Source organism: Lycorma delicatula, chromosome 7, assembly GCF_047948215.1.
Source record: "Lycorma delicatula isolate Av1 chromosome 7, ASM4794821v1, whole genome shotgun sequence".
Classification (NCBI taxonomy): Eukaryota; Metazoa; Arthropoda; class Insecta; order Hemiptera; family Fulgoridae; genus Lycorma; species Lycorma delicatula.
The window spans coordinates 117,149,054-117,167,441 of NC_134461.1; the positions used below are offsets into that span (position 1 = coordinate 117,149,054).

Sequence of the window (18,388 nt, forward strand, 5' to 3'; positions counted from 1 at the left end):
ACCTGATTGTGAACATGGCTACTATTTGTGTAGTAGAAATCTGGTGCACTTGAATTATTAAGTGAATTTGCCGTGACATGTGTACAGATATTTATTATTTTAAATATAAAATAATGATTATTGTAATCTATAACAAAAGTTGGTGAAAATTCTTATTTTTAGACAGTGAACCTAAATGTAATCAAGGTGATAGGTTTGAAATAGATTTACCTATCAGCACTTCTTTTCTTAAATACGTGTAAAAAAATTAATTATTATTGTGAAGATTAATTTATTTTGCTTCCAGTAATTAAACAAGATAGTAATTTTCACTCAACTATTAGACTGTATGCGGCTGTTGAATATAGTAACTTGTTACACAGACAGTTCTAATTCATCTACATGTGAATATCAAATGAGTTTGTTTACTGGTACAGTCTTAGCTAAAAAATTATACATTGAGCTCATAGTTATTCTATAATTTTAGAATAAAATTAAATTAGCCTCTAAGAAAAAAGACTCATTGCGTGAAAAAATTGTATTTATAAGTAAGAACATTATTTTATACCACTAGTATTATTCCTGACATTAATAGAGTAATATGTAACAGAAACAAGAAGAAAAATAAAAGATAGTCAGAAAGTAAGGCATCAAGAATTAACTAAAGTACTGGTATAAGGAATGTAGGGTACAAAATACTTAAAACAATAAATTTAATGTGTAATATATATGAATTTAGGTCATGTTTATGTTTATAAACACCTTGATCTTCCATGACATTCTCTGTGTGGTTTGATTAGCTTACTTGATTTACAAAAATTATCTCTCTACTTTATTGCAATCCTGGTTCATGTATTGGATTTTTAATGCGATATTTACTTTGTTGTTTAGATTTACAAAAATGTGCGTTTGTGTAGCAAGTTCTAGTGATTTAGAAGAATCGACACGGATATCATACTTTGAAAAAATATGGAAAACCTTAGAAGAAGTAAAACCAGGTATGAAAATTCAGAATAATAAATCATGATCATATATTAATAAATTGATTATGATCATTATTTAATTAAAAACGTTTATGTTATATTGTTATAGAACCGCATTGGACTACAGATTTAGCTGATGCTTTTTCATTAGCTAGTGTATCGGTACAGGTTTTAGAAACAGAAATGACTGTCGAAGCAACAATAGAAATAATTTCACAGTTTCCACTTCCAGTTTCATGTTCACATATCGCTCTCTCTGTGGAACCAGTAACTTCTACAAAAAAAGATGCAAGATCTAATAAAAAAATTAAAGATAATAAGGCTGATTCAGATCCTCAATGTGATAAACATCTTATGAAGTAAGTTTTTCTCTTTACTTAACCATTTTTCAGCAGCGAACATGTTTGTTATGCTTCAATATTCAGTATAGATTTGTGCCATTAAACATAAAAAAGGATATTGTTTTTTTATTGTTAATTTTGAAAATTTTTTTATTTTAATTTACTAATATAAAAAAATTAGTAAAATAAAAAAAAAAGGTAAACTGTGTATGGAACTAATTATGAGTATTGAAGAGATAAAGTAAAGAAATTTTCTATTTGTCTTTAATTCTCATGTGTAATCAAAAACTCATTACCACCTGCACTAATGCTGCTATAAACAAGAACAATTGAATGAAAGAAATTAAACCCCCAATCAGGTGTGGGACATCCTGACAGGTAGGCTTAACAAATAAACTGATGGTGCATTTTTAGCCTTTTATGGTATTAATATGTTTTGTGTTGAGAAATAAAGGAGTGAACAGCAATGCACTTAGATATAATTATTATTATTATTAAATAATTATTCTTATTAGTGTAAAGTACTTAATTTATCTTATCTTCCTTATATTATAAAATATCTTCATAATACTTAATATTATTATCATTAGGATATCTTTTTGATTTTTACAAGCACAGACATGCACATTACATCCAACCAAATTACACTTAAAAAAAAAGTTACCTGAACTTTTATAAGTGGAAATGGTAAAGGGACTTATAATAAATGTAAAAAAAAAATAATAAATGCATGAGCAGAGGGGGTAGAGGGATGATTTGAGGGTTGGAGGGACTTTACCTTCCAATACAAAAGTTGTATTGGAAGGTAAAGTCGATAGACTTTACTTTCCAATAGTAAAGGAAGATTAAAGAAAAACAAACCAAGATACTTGGCATTTATAGACCTAGAAAAGGCATTCAATAACGTAGACTGGAATAAAATGTTCAGCATTTTAAAAAAATTAGGGTTCAAATACAGAGATAGAAGAACAATTGCTAACATGTACAGGAATTAAACAGCAACAGTAATAATTGAAGAACATAAGAAAGAAGCCATAATAAGAAAGGGAGCCCGACAAGGGTGTTCCCTATCGCCGTTACTTTTTAATCTTTACATGGAACTAGCAGTTAATGATGTTAAAGAACAATTTAGATTCGGAGTAACAGTACAAGGTGAAAAGATAAAGGTGCTACGATTTGCTGATGATATAGTAATTCTAGCCGAGAATAAAAAGGATTTAGAAGAAACAATGAACGGCATAGATGAAGTCCTACGCAAGAACTATCGCATGAAAATAAACAAGACCAAAACAAAAGTAATGAAATGTAGTAGAAATAACAAAGATGGACCACTGAAGTTGAAAATAGGAGGAGAAAAGATTATGGAGGTAGAAGAATTTTGTTATTTGGGAAGTAGAATTGCTAAAGATGGACAAAGCAGGAGCGATATAAAATGCCAAATAGCACAAGCGAAACGAGCCTTCAGTAAGAAATATAATTTGTTTACATCAAAAATTAATTTAAATGTCAGGAAAAGATTTTTGAAAGTATATGTTGGGAGTGTCACTTTATATGGAAGTGAAACTTGGACAATCAGACTATCTGAGAAGAAAAGATTAGAAGCTTTTGAAATGTGGTGCTATAGGAGAATGTTAAAAATTAGGTGGATGGATAAAGTGACAAATGAAGAGGTATTGCGGCAAATAGATGAAGAAAGGAGCATTTGGAAAAATATAGTTAAAAGAAGAGACATCCTGGAATAGTCGCTTTAATATTGGAAGGACAGGTAGAAGGAAAAAATTGTGTAGGCAGGCCACGTTTGGAATATGTAAAACAAATTGTAAGGGATGTAGAATGTAGAGGGTATACTGAAATGAAACGACTAGCACTAGATAGGGAATCTTGAAGAACTGCATCAAACCAGTCAAATGACTGAAGACAAAAAAAAAAACAAAAGTTGTAGATCATGCAGAAATTTACAACTTTTGTAAAGAACACTTTAACATAACCACAAAATTTCCGAGAAAATTGCAAAAAAACTTCTTTTTATTTTTCATTCCACAAAAATAATTTAATTTTGACGTCAACTTTCACCAGAAATTGTAATAATACCATTTTTCAACCCCTCCAAATCAGCCCTCCACCGCCCCCTCTCACGCATTTATTTTTTTTTACATTTATTATAAGCCTCTTTACTATTTCCACTTATAAAGGTCCAGGTAACAATATTTTCCCCATCTAATGAGTTATTCGATCGGTCTAACAGGAGGAAGTCAGTTAACTTATGTGGAGTAATTGAAATGTTAGTTTTTGAAGGTGTTTGCTGGCAGCATTCGCCAGCTTAAAGTAACCATAAGCAGTTGTTTAGTATCAGAGTCATAGAAGCCGAGCTTAGTTTAAAAATTATGATCATGCTTGAACAGTTAAAAGAGCAATCTATTATTGTTCATTTTTTTTGGTTACGATATGTTTCTTCCTTTGAAAGATATTCTTATGGAAATGTTTCCTGTTATGTGAGAAGTGTTTTTTTTATGTAAAACAATCTTTCAAGGATACACAAAATTTTAACAAAAACTAATCAGATCATTCTATTTAGATTACCATTGGATCAGTGATGCGGCAGATGAAGGAGGAAATTCAGTCTGATTGGCTGTAACGATAGATAGCATTAAACAGTGGTTCTCATGGTTTAGCCTCCAGCATAATGCATCATAGTTTGAATTTTCATAAATATACTCTCATGAGTGTTCAAATAAGTGATTTGAAAAACACTAAATGAATTGAATAGGCTTTTATCCTATGACATATCACTCGCTTGGTTTAGCAATTAAGAAGATATGCTTAACAGGATTATTACTGGGGATGAATCTTAGGCGCATTGCTACCAACCTAAACCTAAGTTTGATTGTGTGCAATTGAAACATACAATTTGTTTAATGTCAAGGTTGACTGCCATCTGGTAGGATTATGGTTCCAGTATTTTGAAATTGTTAGGCAATATTTACTGTTTGCGTACTTAAAGAAATGAAATGAAGTGATTATGTAAATGCTTCATCATACTGTGAAGTTCTATTGATACTTTGGAATATTGTTTGAAGAAAGTGTATGGGCCTACTGACTAGAAGTTAATTTCTCAGTAACAACAATACCAGACCTCATGTAGCTTGATTAACCTAGGAGAGAATTAATAATGTAGTCTGGGAAATTCTTCATCGTCTGACTTATCTCCAAGCAGCTTTACCTGTTCAGTTTACTAAAAACTCACTTGAGTGATAAACAATTCATATATGAAAGTTGCTAGACAGCATCCCCAAAGACCAGCAGGTTTCAAAAGTATAGGTAAATTGGAAGGAGTGTATGTATCAGTGTTGATTCAGGATTAAAAAAATTAAAAGGTTGCTTTCAAGTAAGTATCTCGCTTATGTTTCTAATGCTCAAATTTACCTGTTTAGTGAATTTTCTGTGCATAATACACATAAAGAAATAATTACGTGCATGTTAGGTAAAAATATAATAAAATTTAGAAAATTTAAATAAGTTTTTGAATAAAAATAAAATTGATATAATAAAAAACCGTCAGTGTTGATCTCTATGGTGGTGTCTTATAATTTCTGTGTTTCATCCTGAAGGTCCTGGGTTCGAATCCCAGATAGGTTGGCATTTTCACATCCTACAGAAATTAATTTCATTCATAACTGCAATTGGGTGGTTATCTAAATAAAGTTTGTTGTAATTGGATGGTTAGTTACTTAAAAAAATGAATAATTGAATAAATTTCTAATCCATTTCATCACAAAATCTTTTTTCTGTATTGAAATACCTCTCTCACATCATTTGTATTTCTTCTAGAAAAATACAGCTACTACAAAATCTTTGCTGGAATCTTATGGGAAAGTATTTGTCACTGAATATGTAAAATTTTGAAACTTTTTACAGACATCAGTATGTAAACCATTTCAATTTTAACTACATTTGTTATTAAATTGGAACTTTTATCATGTTTATGTTGCGCTGAAAAAAATCCTGCCAAATATAGTAGCCAAAATAAGCTTTCAATCTTTTCAGTCAATTTTGCATCAAATTAAATATATATATACAATATAATATTCTTTCAGCCTTCGCAAAGCACAGAATTAGAGAAACACTCTTACCTTTAATTTAATTTTTTTACTTCATCAAAATGCTTTCGGGCCTAAGCCTCATCCTCAGTAATATCTTTAATAAACTCTTAAACTATTTACAGTATTTCTCTAATTCTGTGCTTTGCAGAGGCTGAAAGAATATTATATTTTTATATAGATATTTACATACGGAGATAAAAAAAGGACTTGAGAAGTTTAACCTTAGTAAATTAATAATAAATGCCAACCAGGCAAAGTTGTCGTATAGGTATTACAATTTACACAAAAAATTATGTAAAGTTATTAATTCAATAACTTCAATAAAAAATGTTTAGATTAAATCTAATACCTAAGTATGTAAAATTAAACATTAAGGGTTTTCAATATAATAAAATCATAAATAAAACTAAGGCATATGCGGGAAGGTTTTAGAATAAAGCAGGAAATAAAATATGTATATTACAAGAGAAATTGCATAAACATTGAATTATACAATTTACATTTAAATTTATTAAAAATTTTGGGTAATATTATGTTCAATTATATATTTTTTTTAATAAGAATTAACATTAAAAAAGAAATAATAAAAACAAATTACAAAAAAATACATGATTTAATAGAAGTGAAAAATGGTAGGACAATGTGTAGACATGTGTATAACAATGTATAGAACAGAAAGCATTTATAATATAAATCAAATAACAAACAATGAAATAAATAAATATAGTATAGTTTGTACAGATATTGATAATATACAGAAAAAGTCAGATAATATAAATAATAATTTAGTGAATCTAAGGAAATTTGTTTTCAAAATGAAGAAAAATTAATAATTGCAAACTCAATTAAATTTAACTTACCAAATAATAACATAAATAAAATTATAAAAAGCGTGATAATAGATTCAGAATATAATAGAGACAAAATTAATTGTACTAATGAAGAAAAAGATAAAATTAAAAATTATATAAGTAATAAAATTAATAAGTTTAAAATTAAAATAAAAATAACAAAAAATTAATTTATAATAAAAATTTTAAAATAAAATTTACAAACTAAAAAACAAATTAAAAGAAAGTAATTGTATAGAGTCCAATAAAACAAAAACTCCCGTTATTATTTCAATTTATAAATACAATGAATAATAAATAAATATATAAATGAAAATGGTTTTAAAATAATTAATGACCCAACCAATAAATTTTTAAGAATTATAAAAGATCTCAAAGTTAAATACAAGGAAATATTTAATTGTAATAATAAATTAAAATATCATAGCAGGTTATATCCATTTATTCCTTATGCCCCAAAACTTACAGGTCTTCCTAAATTACACAAGGAAGGTATATCTATGAGACCATTAATTAACTTCAAAACATCCCCAAATTATATAATTACTAAAATTATTGAAAAAAGTAATTAGATTAAAGATAAATTTAGAATATAAATATATTATAAAAAACAGGTATGATTAATAAATTAAATAAATTAAAAATTATTAATAATGATACTAAAATGATTAGCTTTAATATAAATAATATGTACACAAATACACCCATTGATTATACAATTTCAGTAATAGAAAATAAAAGCAGGTAAAAACCAAAAATTTATAAATAATATTATAACAATAATTAGAAATATATGTAAGGAGAATTATTTTGAATTTAATGGAACCTGTTATACACAAGAAAATGTTTTATACATAGGATTTCCCTTATCTGCTATAATGTCAGAAATTTATCTGCAGGAATTTGAAAGAGAATAGTGTATAGCATAAATCATTAGATAAAATTTTATTATGGTTCAGATACGTGGATGATATTTTAGTTATATATGAACACAAATAATGAACGTGAAGTAATTTTAAATAAGTTAAATTTGTATCATAAAACTTTAAAATTTACATGTAAAATGGAACATAGAAAAATAAATTATTTAGATGTAAATATTAAAACAAAAACAATCAAATAACTGGAATATATAAAAAAACCTACCTCAAATGAAATTATTATAAATAGGAATTCTAATCATCCTTGGTCCCAAAAGGTTAATATTTTTAAGAACATGATAAACAGAGCAGTAAAATACATAAACGATAAACAGGAATTGTATAACGAAATAAATAGTATAAAGATTATAGCTCTAAAAAATGGATATCATACGCTATTGATTGATAATATTAATAAAAAATAATTCAGAATTTTTCAATAATACAAATATTATTACTTTATTATTTACTTATATTATTTACAAATATTATTATTACTTATATTATTATTTACAAATATTATTTACTTTATTACCCATCAAAGTCAATAAAAGTAGTGAAAATGTTTATGTAAAATACTCTTATACAAATAAAATTGTAGAAAACTTAATCTATGCATATAATAATAAAAAATATAAACCTGATAATCATATAATAAAACATTTAAAATTTTATAATAATGAAAAAGTAAAAAATAAGTATGATTCTTCCTGTATTTATAAAATTAAATGCAACAATTGCGAAAAGATGTATATTGGTAAAAACTAGTTTAGAAGATAATTTGGAAATAGTTGAAAAAGTTGAAGATAAAAACTGTAATAAAAAATTGTAAATTTAGAAAAATTGTATATACGAGGTCTGTAAATAAAGTAATGAGGCTAGTTTGTGTTTTTTTTTGGTAGTCAGTGGCAACACTGTAAAGTTACTACTAAATATATGATTGTATGAACAGCTGGTTTATATAAGGTATTAATATTTTTAGTCTATTGTTGCCCTGTGAGACTCATTTCACAAAAAGTTTGTTTATGAGTTTTTGTTGTGCGTTACAAAAATGATTAAAATAATTATGAGCAACATTGTGCAATCAAGTTTTGTGTTAAACTATGTGAAAATGTTACTGAAACTTTTTCAAAAATGAAAAGGACGTATGGAATGAAGCTCTGTCACAAGCCCAACTTTTTAGGTGGTTTAAAGCATTTTCAAATAGCCGGGAATTATTTGCAGATAATCCTCGCTCTAGAAGACCGTTAACAACAAAAAGTGACAACAATGTTGAGCGAAGCATAGATTTGATACAGTATGACTGGCAAGTAACTGTCAGAATGATGTAGAACAATTGAGTTTGAACCATACTACAGTCCATCAAATTTTGACAGACAAGTTAGACATGAAATAAGTTTGTGCAAAATTGGTCACAATAAACCCACTATTGAACAGAAACACAAATCGGTGGAAGTGTGTCACGATCTTCTAGGATGAATTGAAACTGATCCTGTTATTCTAAAAAATGTTTACTGGTAATGATTCTTGATATTTGATTACGACCCAGAAATAAAATGCCAGAGCAAAGAGTATAACACACTTGAAACTCACCATGTCCCAAAAAAGCAAATATGAGCAAATCAGAACCATGCTCATCTGTTTCTTCGATAGTAATGGCATTGTCCATAAGGAGTTTTTGCCTACAGGACAGACTGTAAATCAATATGTTTACCGAGAAATTCTTGAAAGACTGCAAAAAAGAGTTGCCCGTGTGAAACCAGCCATCGAAAGACAACTGGATGCTGCAGCATGACAATGCAACTTGTCACACTGCACTCTCAATTAATGAGTTTTTGGCAAACAAAAAACATTTCTGTAATTCCTCAACCACCTTATTCATCTGACTTGAGTCCCTGTGACTTTTTCCTGTTCCTGATTTTAAAAAAACACCTCAAAGGACACCATTTTGGAACAGTAGAAAACATTAAAAAAATGTAACCTAGCATGTGAAGGATATTCTGGTTTCTGAGTTCCAACACTGCTATGAAGAGTGGGAAAACCATTTGAAGCATTGCATGGCTTCCTAAGGGAACTATTTCGAAGGTGATAGAGTCCATGTATAATTGGATTGTAATTAAAAAGTTTTTCTGATCCAGTCTCATTACCTTATTTACAGACCTCTTATATAGATATAAATGTTAATTCAGCCTTATAAATATGCAAACTGAATTTTATGGGAACATTCTTATTAAAATTATTGGTTTACAAAGATAAGATATAATAAATTAATTGTTATTGTAATACTTTTTCTTTCTTAACTGAGCAAATATTAGTTTTAAATTTATTTTAAAGATTTTTTTAAATTTATTTTAAACAAACTATTTTTACAAGATGTAAAAAGCTAATAGAGTTATTGTGTAAATTATAAACAGTTTAAGAATTTATAAAAGAAATCACTGAGGATGGGCTTAGCCTCGAAAGTGTTTTGATGAAGTAAAAAAATTAAAGGTAAGAGTGCCTAATTCTGTTCTTTGTGGAGGATGAAAGAATATTATGTTGTATATTAGATATATATATATGTTTATTATTTTTTTTACTATATAATCATTAGTGTATTTGAAAACAATTCAAACATATTTTGTGCAGTTCAAGATTAAGATGAGATCTTCATCTGCATGTTCAAGATCTCTTTAAAAAATTACCAATTTTTTTTTAATTACATAGCCATAAGGAATTTTATCAACATACAGTTCCTATCACTGTCTAAAGCAAAGCCCTAACATTTTATATTATGTTAAGAGTGTCTACCTATGTTGTAACTGTTCAAGTAAGTCATTGTTTATGTTGTTTAACCATTTTTACAATGAGTAAATGATGGAGTAATGTAAAATTTTACTTCCATCTCAGAAACGTATTCACATAAACATGTTAATTGACTGTGCAAGTTTACATAGTGATATACCCCACTATTTTGAAGATGATAAAGTATTGAGGTTGAAAAGAACTCATTATTTTGACTTAACACATATCTGATGAACTTATTTACTGTGTAATTTGGTAATGTTAAGTAAATTTTTGCATATTTCTATTTCTATTATTCTTATTCACTTGATATATTAGTAATAATGATTGATTTTGATGAAGATTGTTTTTGTTGGTGTTTTTAAAATCACATTTTTTCTCATAAATTGTAGAATATAGAGTAGTTTTATGTTTTTTTCCCTTTATAATAGAAAACTGTAGGATTAATTTATATGAACTTATTAAACAAAAATCTTCTTTCTTTTAGTGATTTTTACTATTATTCTCTTTTTTTTCAGAGGAGGTAAGGAAGATTTACGTCCCATTAGTCCAATGCATAGAAAGTACAGCTTTAAAGAAAGTTTGGAAATTCAGCAAGATAAAAGTTTAGCTGCTGCTAATTTCACCTGTCCCAAGTTAAAGCAATATATCAAGTAGGTATCAGTGCGATCCTAATTAGATATTGAATTTAGAGGATTCTGTTACATAAAAGTAACTTTTTATCAGAGTGGTACAGAGGGTTAATACTTTTGTTCCTGTTCAGAAGGCTGATAGTACATTGGCAAACCAGATAGTTATTAATAGTAACACAGTGCTGTCTTCTTGTCACCATTATGTTACTGGGTTCAAAATTAACCGTAGATATCCCATTTTACTGATCCAGTATGTTTGATGTAGCAGACTCCACTAAAAAAAAGGATACTGACTGCTTGTAGGCCGCAATTCAAAAACAGCTCAAGATATCGGACACTTCAGAGAGTATCATGTACACCAGTTAAATTGAAACAAGCATGAAAAATGTTCTCAATTATTAAATGTTTCTTGACTATTTTTATTATAATTTTGAGTTATGCACGGAGAATAAATTAACGGTGAGGTTTGTTGCAGAACCTTGCAAAGAAAAGAAAAATTAATGAACTATATATATTAAGATATTAAAGTTTAGTTGATTTGGTTGTAGAAAGAAGTTGAGAAGGTATTCAGAAGAGAAAAGATTACAGTTCATGAAGCAGATATTAAATACAAAATTCAGATGATAAATTTTGCACACTAGCATGCTACATGGAGACAAAAGGTTCTATCGAGTTGGGCATGGCAGTACATGATAGCTAAAATCCTCCCCTACAAACCTGTGAGAATACGTTGAAATCAGTTTACAGGTTTGTTTTCAGGAGCAGTTAAAATGGAGTCAAGTACAGCCAATATGTCAACACAGTTAAAGTAGTGTGCAGTGATCAAATTTTTAATGACAGAAAATGTGCATCCTATAAGTATTTTTTATCTTTTAAAAGTGGTTTACAGTAGAGAAATTTGACAGGAGTATTGTGAATAGGTAGGCGTTGAAATTTCCCGAATGTGAAGCTGGTTAAGTGACAATTAAGGACGCACCTCGCAGAGGATGACCAGTTTCTGTGACTTTCAAGAAACATTGAATGGAGGTGAACAGTTTACTTCAAAGTGACTGGCAAATCACCCAACAATACATCACTATCCAGTTAGGCACATCTAAAAAACGAGTAGGCCATATCATCGAACAATTGAGTTACTGTAAAATCTGTGCTCTATGGGTACCACGCAAACTCTCTGATGGCTCTCTGCAAGCTGAAGTTTGAGCCGATTCCACATCCAACATACACACATACACGTTGGATTTGGCTCCATGCGACTTTCACTTCTTCTGTCACCTCAAGAGGGATCTCAAAGGTAATCATTACACCACCAACCATGAGGTGGAGGAAGCTATGGCCACTTGGATCCGAGAAAGACCACCAGATTTTTTCAGTAACAGAATGCAAAAATGAGTCACCATTGAGAAAAGTGTATCAGTTTAAATGGGGATTATATTGAAAAACTAATACTGCATTTTGTAGCTAAGGTATTGTTTAAGGTAAGGTATTTTTTATTTAAGATAAGATAGCTAAGGTAATTTTTATTTCATTCCAGTATCTCTTTTCATTCCCATGTTACACATATATGTGCAAAATTTATTAGGGGAGACTCGTATATTAGATAGAGGGATTATTACAGAATAAAAAATGTATGAGAATGATATCAGTCAGATTATCAATGGTAAAACAAAAATTTGACCTTTTTCAGTGGAAATATACAAAGTAGCTTCAAAAAGCTATTACCATATTTTTTTAATAAAAAACTATTGATATTAAATTGTTTTAATTTTTATTTTCTTAAGAGTTGTTTCCTTCAGCAGCTGCACTGTTCATGAAATTCTTTTTAACTTTTCTGCATTCTAGAAATCTCCTTAATTTCATCACTGTTAATCTTATATATTTCCTTTCAGAGTAATTTTCAGGCAAGAAAAGAAATAAAAATCAGCTGGTGAGAAGTTGGGGGAGAGTTTGGTAGATGTTCTAAAAACATTACATTATGCCATGCAACCATGCATCTATACCAGCACAATCGTTGTACTGGGAAAACTTTTATAAGATAGTTGACAATCACTATATTTTCAAATAATTGTGGAAAGTACTATGACAACTTCTCATTGATTCAGCTTCTGATGCTATTTTATAAATAAATTTTCTTATGCTTTCTTTGAACATGTAATGTTTTTATCATTTGCCACAGTAGATATGTGACTTCTGTGAAAATTATCATTTTAAAATTAACATGATACTCACATAAACACTTATTCTATTCATTTCCTTTTTTCATCTTCATTTCATCATGTGTTTTTTAAGCACTGTAATGACTTCAACAGCATTTAGTAAAATGCAAAATACAAAATTTTATGTATGTTCACCGTTTAGTTACAAAACATTGTGAACTGTGATATCTAAAAAATAAATGTCAAGTATGCTGTTGCTATTGTTGGAGAGGAAAAAGAACAATATCAGCCATACAACATCAAAAACGTTGCCAACTTGTGAAACAATAATTTCTCTGCACAATTACTGTTCAAATTGTGACACCAATAAACCAACGAATTTTTTGATGCTACTTCATGTTACAAATTTAATATAAAAATAATGTGTTTTGTTGATGTTATACTTTGTATATATTGAAATTTTTCTCTATATTATAAGTGCAGTAATAATTAAATTTAAAATATATTTTTTTATAATCACTCTTATTATGCTTTTAATTTTTTCTCATTAATATAATTTATTGTACTATAAAATATTGAATTATAACATATTTTAATTATTAAGTTTTAAGACAAGAACCAGAATTCTCTTGTAAATATTAGTATTATTATGTTTTTTGAATTATGATTAATGTATTAAAATTTGTTAAATTAATTTTTCTTTTGTTTTTAAGGAGGCAAGATAGTCATGGTAGATTTAGAAAATTGTCAACCAACAATCGTAGTGATTTTTCAAGATCTGTTTTTGCTGATAATATTTCAATTAATTCTGGTCATAATTCAGTCATATTAAGAGTTAAGGTAAGTCTTTAACAAGTATAAAATAAGATTAATGATACTTATTATTTTTTAATTTACACAGGATTTTTTTTTCTAGAGGATCCAGTGTGGTGAATTATCTTTTATCAAAGATTTTGTTTATTTGTTTATATTACTAGTCATTTTGATTAATTAGATGCCATTTTCCTTTTTTCTGTTCTGTGCTGCTGTTTTAACTTTGGTATAATTTGCGCATCTCCATTATCTACTTTATGCAATCTTTGTCTTTCTCTAGTTTTTAACTCCTACACATTCTTCTTTTATTAAACCCTTTCTCTTATGTTCATATTCATTATTATTCTAATCCTGCTGCATCTCCATTGTTAAATTTTTTTATTAATTATTTTATAAATTCTTGACCAAAATATCTTTCTCATCTTTCTGCCATAACTTAATTCTATTACATCTAGCTCTAGCCTATTCATTTCTTGTTTTAAATTATGCACTGTACCAATCTTATTAAGTATGAACACTTGACCCTCTCACTCAAAAAATGCCTTCTTTTTCATACTTCGTGATGGTCTCATCTTGATTAGTCCTCACAACTGGAGATTTGATCTGGAACTATTTTACCTATGGAATATACCTAAGGAAGGATATCACCATACTGATAAGAAGAAAAAGGCTGAGGGATATCATTTCCACAAAAGATATAGCTATGTGCTTCCAAAGCTTTCAGCTTCACAGCACTGAAACATATAATGAATTAGTTTGTGCTGTTAACAACTCCAGAAACTACTGCTGCCCTCTTTCAATAATAATTCCTTTATCTGGTCTCTTCCACAGTTATCCATCTATTAAGGTCGCATGTACAGTATGGCGATCTGCTTTTAGAAAGCATTTAATTTTCAGTATGGCATATTTACAAGTGGCCAGTTCTTGTCTGTTACCACTGGTATTATAGTAGTATTATTTTTATAGGCCTTATGACATTTTGGAGTTTACTGTCCCCCTCTTTTTCTCTGCTCCCCTACAGAGACTGCCTACGTGTATGTATATCTGTTTATTCAGTTTACTTTCTCCTATATGTTTTTCTTACCCACAATCCAGAAATGTGTTCTGTCTACTACAATTTGGCTCCCAGTCCATAGGATAAGCTGCAGATTTTAGTAAAATAATAATTCTTACAAGACATCATCTGCACACTACATTTTAAATTTAAAGTTTGCTTCTTATTTAAACATTAGCATTTAGGAGTAATTTTGTAATTTTAAGAATATATCCTTGCAACATGCCTTACATCTAAACTCTTATTATTATTAAACACAGTTTTTTCAAGTTGTAGTAAATTTATATATGTTTAAATTTTTTTTTTATAAAAAAGTTGGGATGTTCCCATTTGGGCCTAGAAGGAAACAGACCAGGATGCTTAGATACTCAAATGCATAAATACTTGTGCTGTTGCCATCAAATAACATCTTATTATCGGGGGTAGGCAGTCTCTCACATTTAAGTAACATAGGTGATTACTGGAACGGCGACTTGTTAGCTACAACAGATAATTGCTCTTGAGTAATTGCATTAATCTAATTCATCTTTTTATTTAAAATAATTAAAAAAATTGTAAAATAAATAATGGTGTTTACTGACAGTAGTATATCTAATTACTCTGTGTAAAAAAGATGAGACAAATGACTGTATTGTGTCAAATTCAGAATTATGTACTTAATGGTTGCTAATGAGAAGCCCATTCTGAATCAACTTCAGCTCAGCTAGCTACCTGTTTTAGGGTTTTAGTTATAGTTTTCTATGTTACTTTATATTATTAATTTAGGTGTTGATAAAATTGTAATCTATGTTGAAAATTTGTCTTTCATGATGAAATATAAAAAAAAAATCAATATTTGATGTAAATTAGACTCTGAAAACCAGCTGAGCAAGTAGCTAACATCTGGACTATTACAGTTACCACTATGTTATAAATAAGAATACTAATATTTTTTTAGTTTATATTACAGACATAATTATTTATGTTGTTTGATAATTAACTAGATTCATATCATAATCTATGTCATTTTGTTTTGTTTACAGACTCAAGAAATAGGGTGTTTTAGATTAGGACAACTCTGTATCACTATGCCTGGTGGGTTAGAATTTTTATCAACAGGGATATCTCCAAGGTTATGTTATCAAGTCTCAGGGACTTTACCTTCTATTAATTTACATAATGGTGATTCATTAGTTGCTGGTCTTTTACAGGATGTTTCTCTTGTTATTGATACTGGTTCATTCATGTTAAATGAGGTATATTAAAATTACTTTTTTATAATAGTATATGAAATAAATTGAAATCACTTCTGTGATTTTTATATACAAATATGAATTATAAATTATTTACTTTCTACCAAGACAGTATGTGATGTGATTATATCTAATCTAATCCTATTGCTTTTGCTGTTTGCAACAGTAACATTAGTCTTAAATTCAAAGTATAACATTCTGTATTAATTTTATACTTGGCCATGTTTAAGAACAGCTTTTAGATACAATGAGGTGTTTTTTACCAATTTTACTTGTTTTAAGAAAATTTTTGAAATCCAAGCAGTGAGTTCTATATCCTTCAACACAGAGCTAAACATTTCATACCTTACCAGTTTTTTTTTGGCCAATAAAAATCCCTTTAATTTTTGCTTTTCTTTTTTTGGGATTCTCTGCCTTATATACCAGAATCCTTCACTGTCCATAGCATTTTCAAAATGTTTTATTAATGGCAGTTTGATATCAAGGGGTGTCAAAATTATTTTTTCTGGTTTAACTAGAGGCTTTCTTCCGCAGTTTTACTACATAATCCTGAACCCTATTCACAAATTGGCTGTTCCATTCACAAATAAGACAACAGTGTTTTGTATACCCTAACTGTGTGCCTAACAAAAGAGCTATTCTCCAACTCTCGATATACCGTCTGGAGAAATCTCCACACACATTCCAACTATCCTGTTTATAATCTACTTTTTCAGGAACAGTTTTCATAACATCATTAGTATTTTCATGTTAATTCCATAACAAATTTATGCAGAAGGATATTTATTACTATCGTGAAGCAGAGTTGCTTTTAAGCTATACATGGAGGAATCGATGAAAAGGCACCAACCCTCACTCAGATTTCATGAACTTGCCCTAATAGTACAATAAGCTCATCAGTATTTGTGCAGTAAACTCTGTAATTTTCTTCAGCAAAGAATTGAAAAACTCTTTTTGTCGGTTTCAATAGCGTAAGAGTTTTGTATTTTCTTTAAAGTAAATTCCAATTTTGCAGTCTTGAACCTAAAAGTTAATCTTAATTTTTTGTTAAGTTTATCAAACTCTTATCAAATCATTTAGCTCACTTTGTATAAGATATGTGGCTTAATGGATTGCCAAGATGTGAATCATGGTTTTTTTCTTCCACAATGTCTGTTTTTCATCACTGTTTTTACAAAACAACTTTTAAGAAATCTCAAGAACTGGAATGGATTTATTGTGAGTGAAATATCAATGAAGGATAGAACACAGTCTGGACTTCTTAGAAATTCCAGACACATTATTTAAACAGAAATAACAATCAGTTATGTGATCTTTGGCTCATGCCAAACCAATGAGACACCAAATGACAAAGCGTTTCTTTTACTTTAAGTTCCTCTTAAGTTGGACACACAGTTAGTTACATATTACATAAGGAGCCAATGTTTTATCATGATCTCAGATTTTACAAAGTATAATTTTTAAGCTTTGTAATTAAAGATGTAATTTTTTTCTTGTACGTTTTTACAGTCAACTCACCATATATATAACAAAAACTGTCTAAATCATTTACACACTTAAAAAAAATTATGAGACTTCACTGTTCACTCACTTAATACAGTTATCACACTAACTGAAGAGGTTATACTATTAAAAGGAGTAGGCTAACAAAGCCAACAAGGTTTGTGTTGTTTTAAATTTTATAGTGTTATGGTGAATCTTGTTCATGTACACGTCAATAGAGAAGTATGATGTCATAAGGTTGATGTTTGTCTTGTGATTTAAAGTTATTGTTTCATGGTTAACAACTAATTAATAGAGTTTTAATTTTTAATTTATATATTTTTGCATTTTTTTTTTTTTTTGAAAATCATATAAGTTATCAACATATTGGCCACTATGCTAATTAAATTCAATAACAACTTAACCACTAAATCACAGTAACAAAAAAAATCTAAAAAACTAATACCAGTAGTCAACTTTCAAGGGATCCCACATCATCAGTCTTTACACAATTCCATAATTACACCAAACAATGAATAAAAATCTTGAATGAATTTAAAATACAAACACATTAATAACTATAAAGTTTGTAATTATATAACTCCACTGCCATTGGAATGCATCCATTGAATTCATGAATCCATTGGAATGCTGTAAATTTAAAACATCACACTTGTTATGTTCGTAATCATTGTTGTCAATTTTTACAACCCACCATGTCTTTAGTTAAAACATCATCTTCAAATATAGTCAGGTGGTTCATCATTTCATACTTATGTTTAAATTTATAAATATAATATTTTCCAAGTATATTCAATTTTCATTGTTATTACAATTCTCTAGAATTTTTAATTATTTTTACAATTGGTATACTAAGCTTACACTGCAATAAATGGTTGGCCACATTAGACACACCACTTTTTCTGTTTCTATAAGCATTGTAATGTTCTTTAAATCTTATTTTAAAAGATTTGTTAGTTTTACCAATATAAATTTTATTACATTCATTATATTTAATTTTGTATATTCCCCTAAGGTCCTCTCTATTATTATTGTTATTTGTT

General features: G+C 28.6%; 1 protein-coding gene across 1 annotated transcript in view; it reads left to right on the plus strand.

Annotated features, from left to right (window-relative positions):
• The window catches only part of SIDL (SIDL trafficking protein particle complex subunit 10), an 88,259-nt gene that overhangs the window by 32,293 nt on the left and 37,578 nt on the right, over nucleotides 1-18,388 (plus strand). Inside the window, exons 10-14 of the mRNA XM_075371789.1 lie at nucleotides 871-977; nucleotides 1,072-1,321; nucleotides 10,477-10,611; nucleotides 13,457-13,583; nucleotides 15,633-15,845. Of these exons, the coding sequence (XP_075227904.1) occupies nucleotides 871-977; nucleotides 1,072-1,321; nucleotides 10,477-10,611; nucleotides 13,457-13,583; nucleotides 15,633-15,845 (832 nt within the window). The remainder of the gene's footprint in view (nucleotides 1-870; nucleotides 978-1,071; nucleotides 1,322-10,476; nucleotides 10,612-13,456; nucleotides 13,584-15,632; nucleotides 15,846-18,388) is intronic.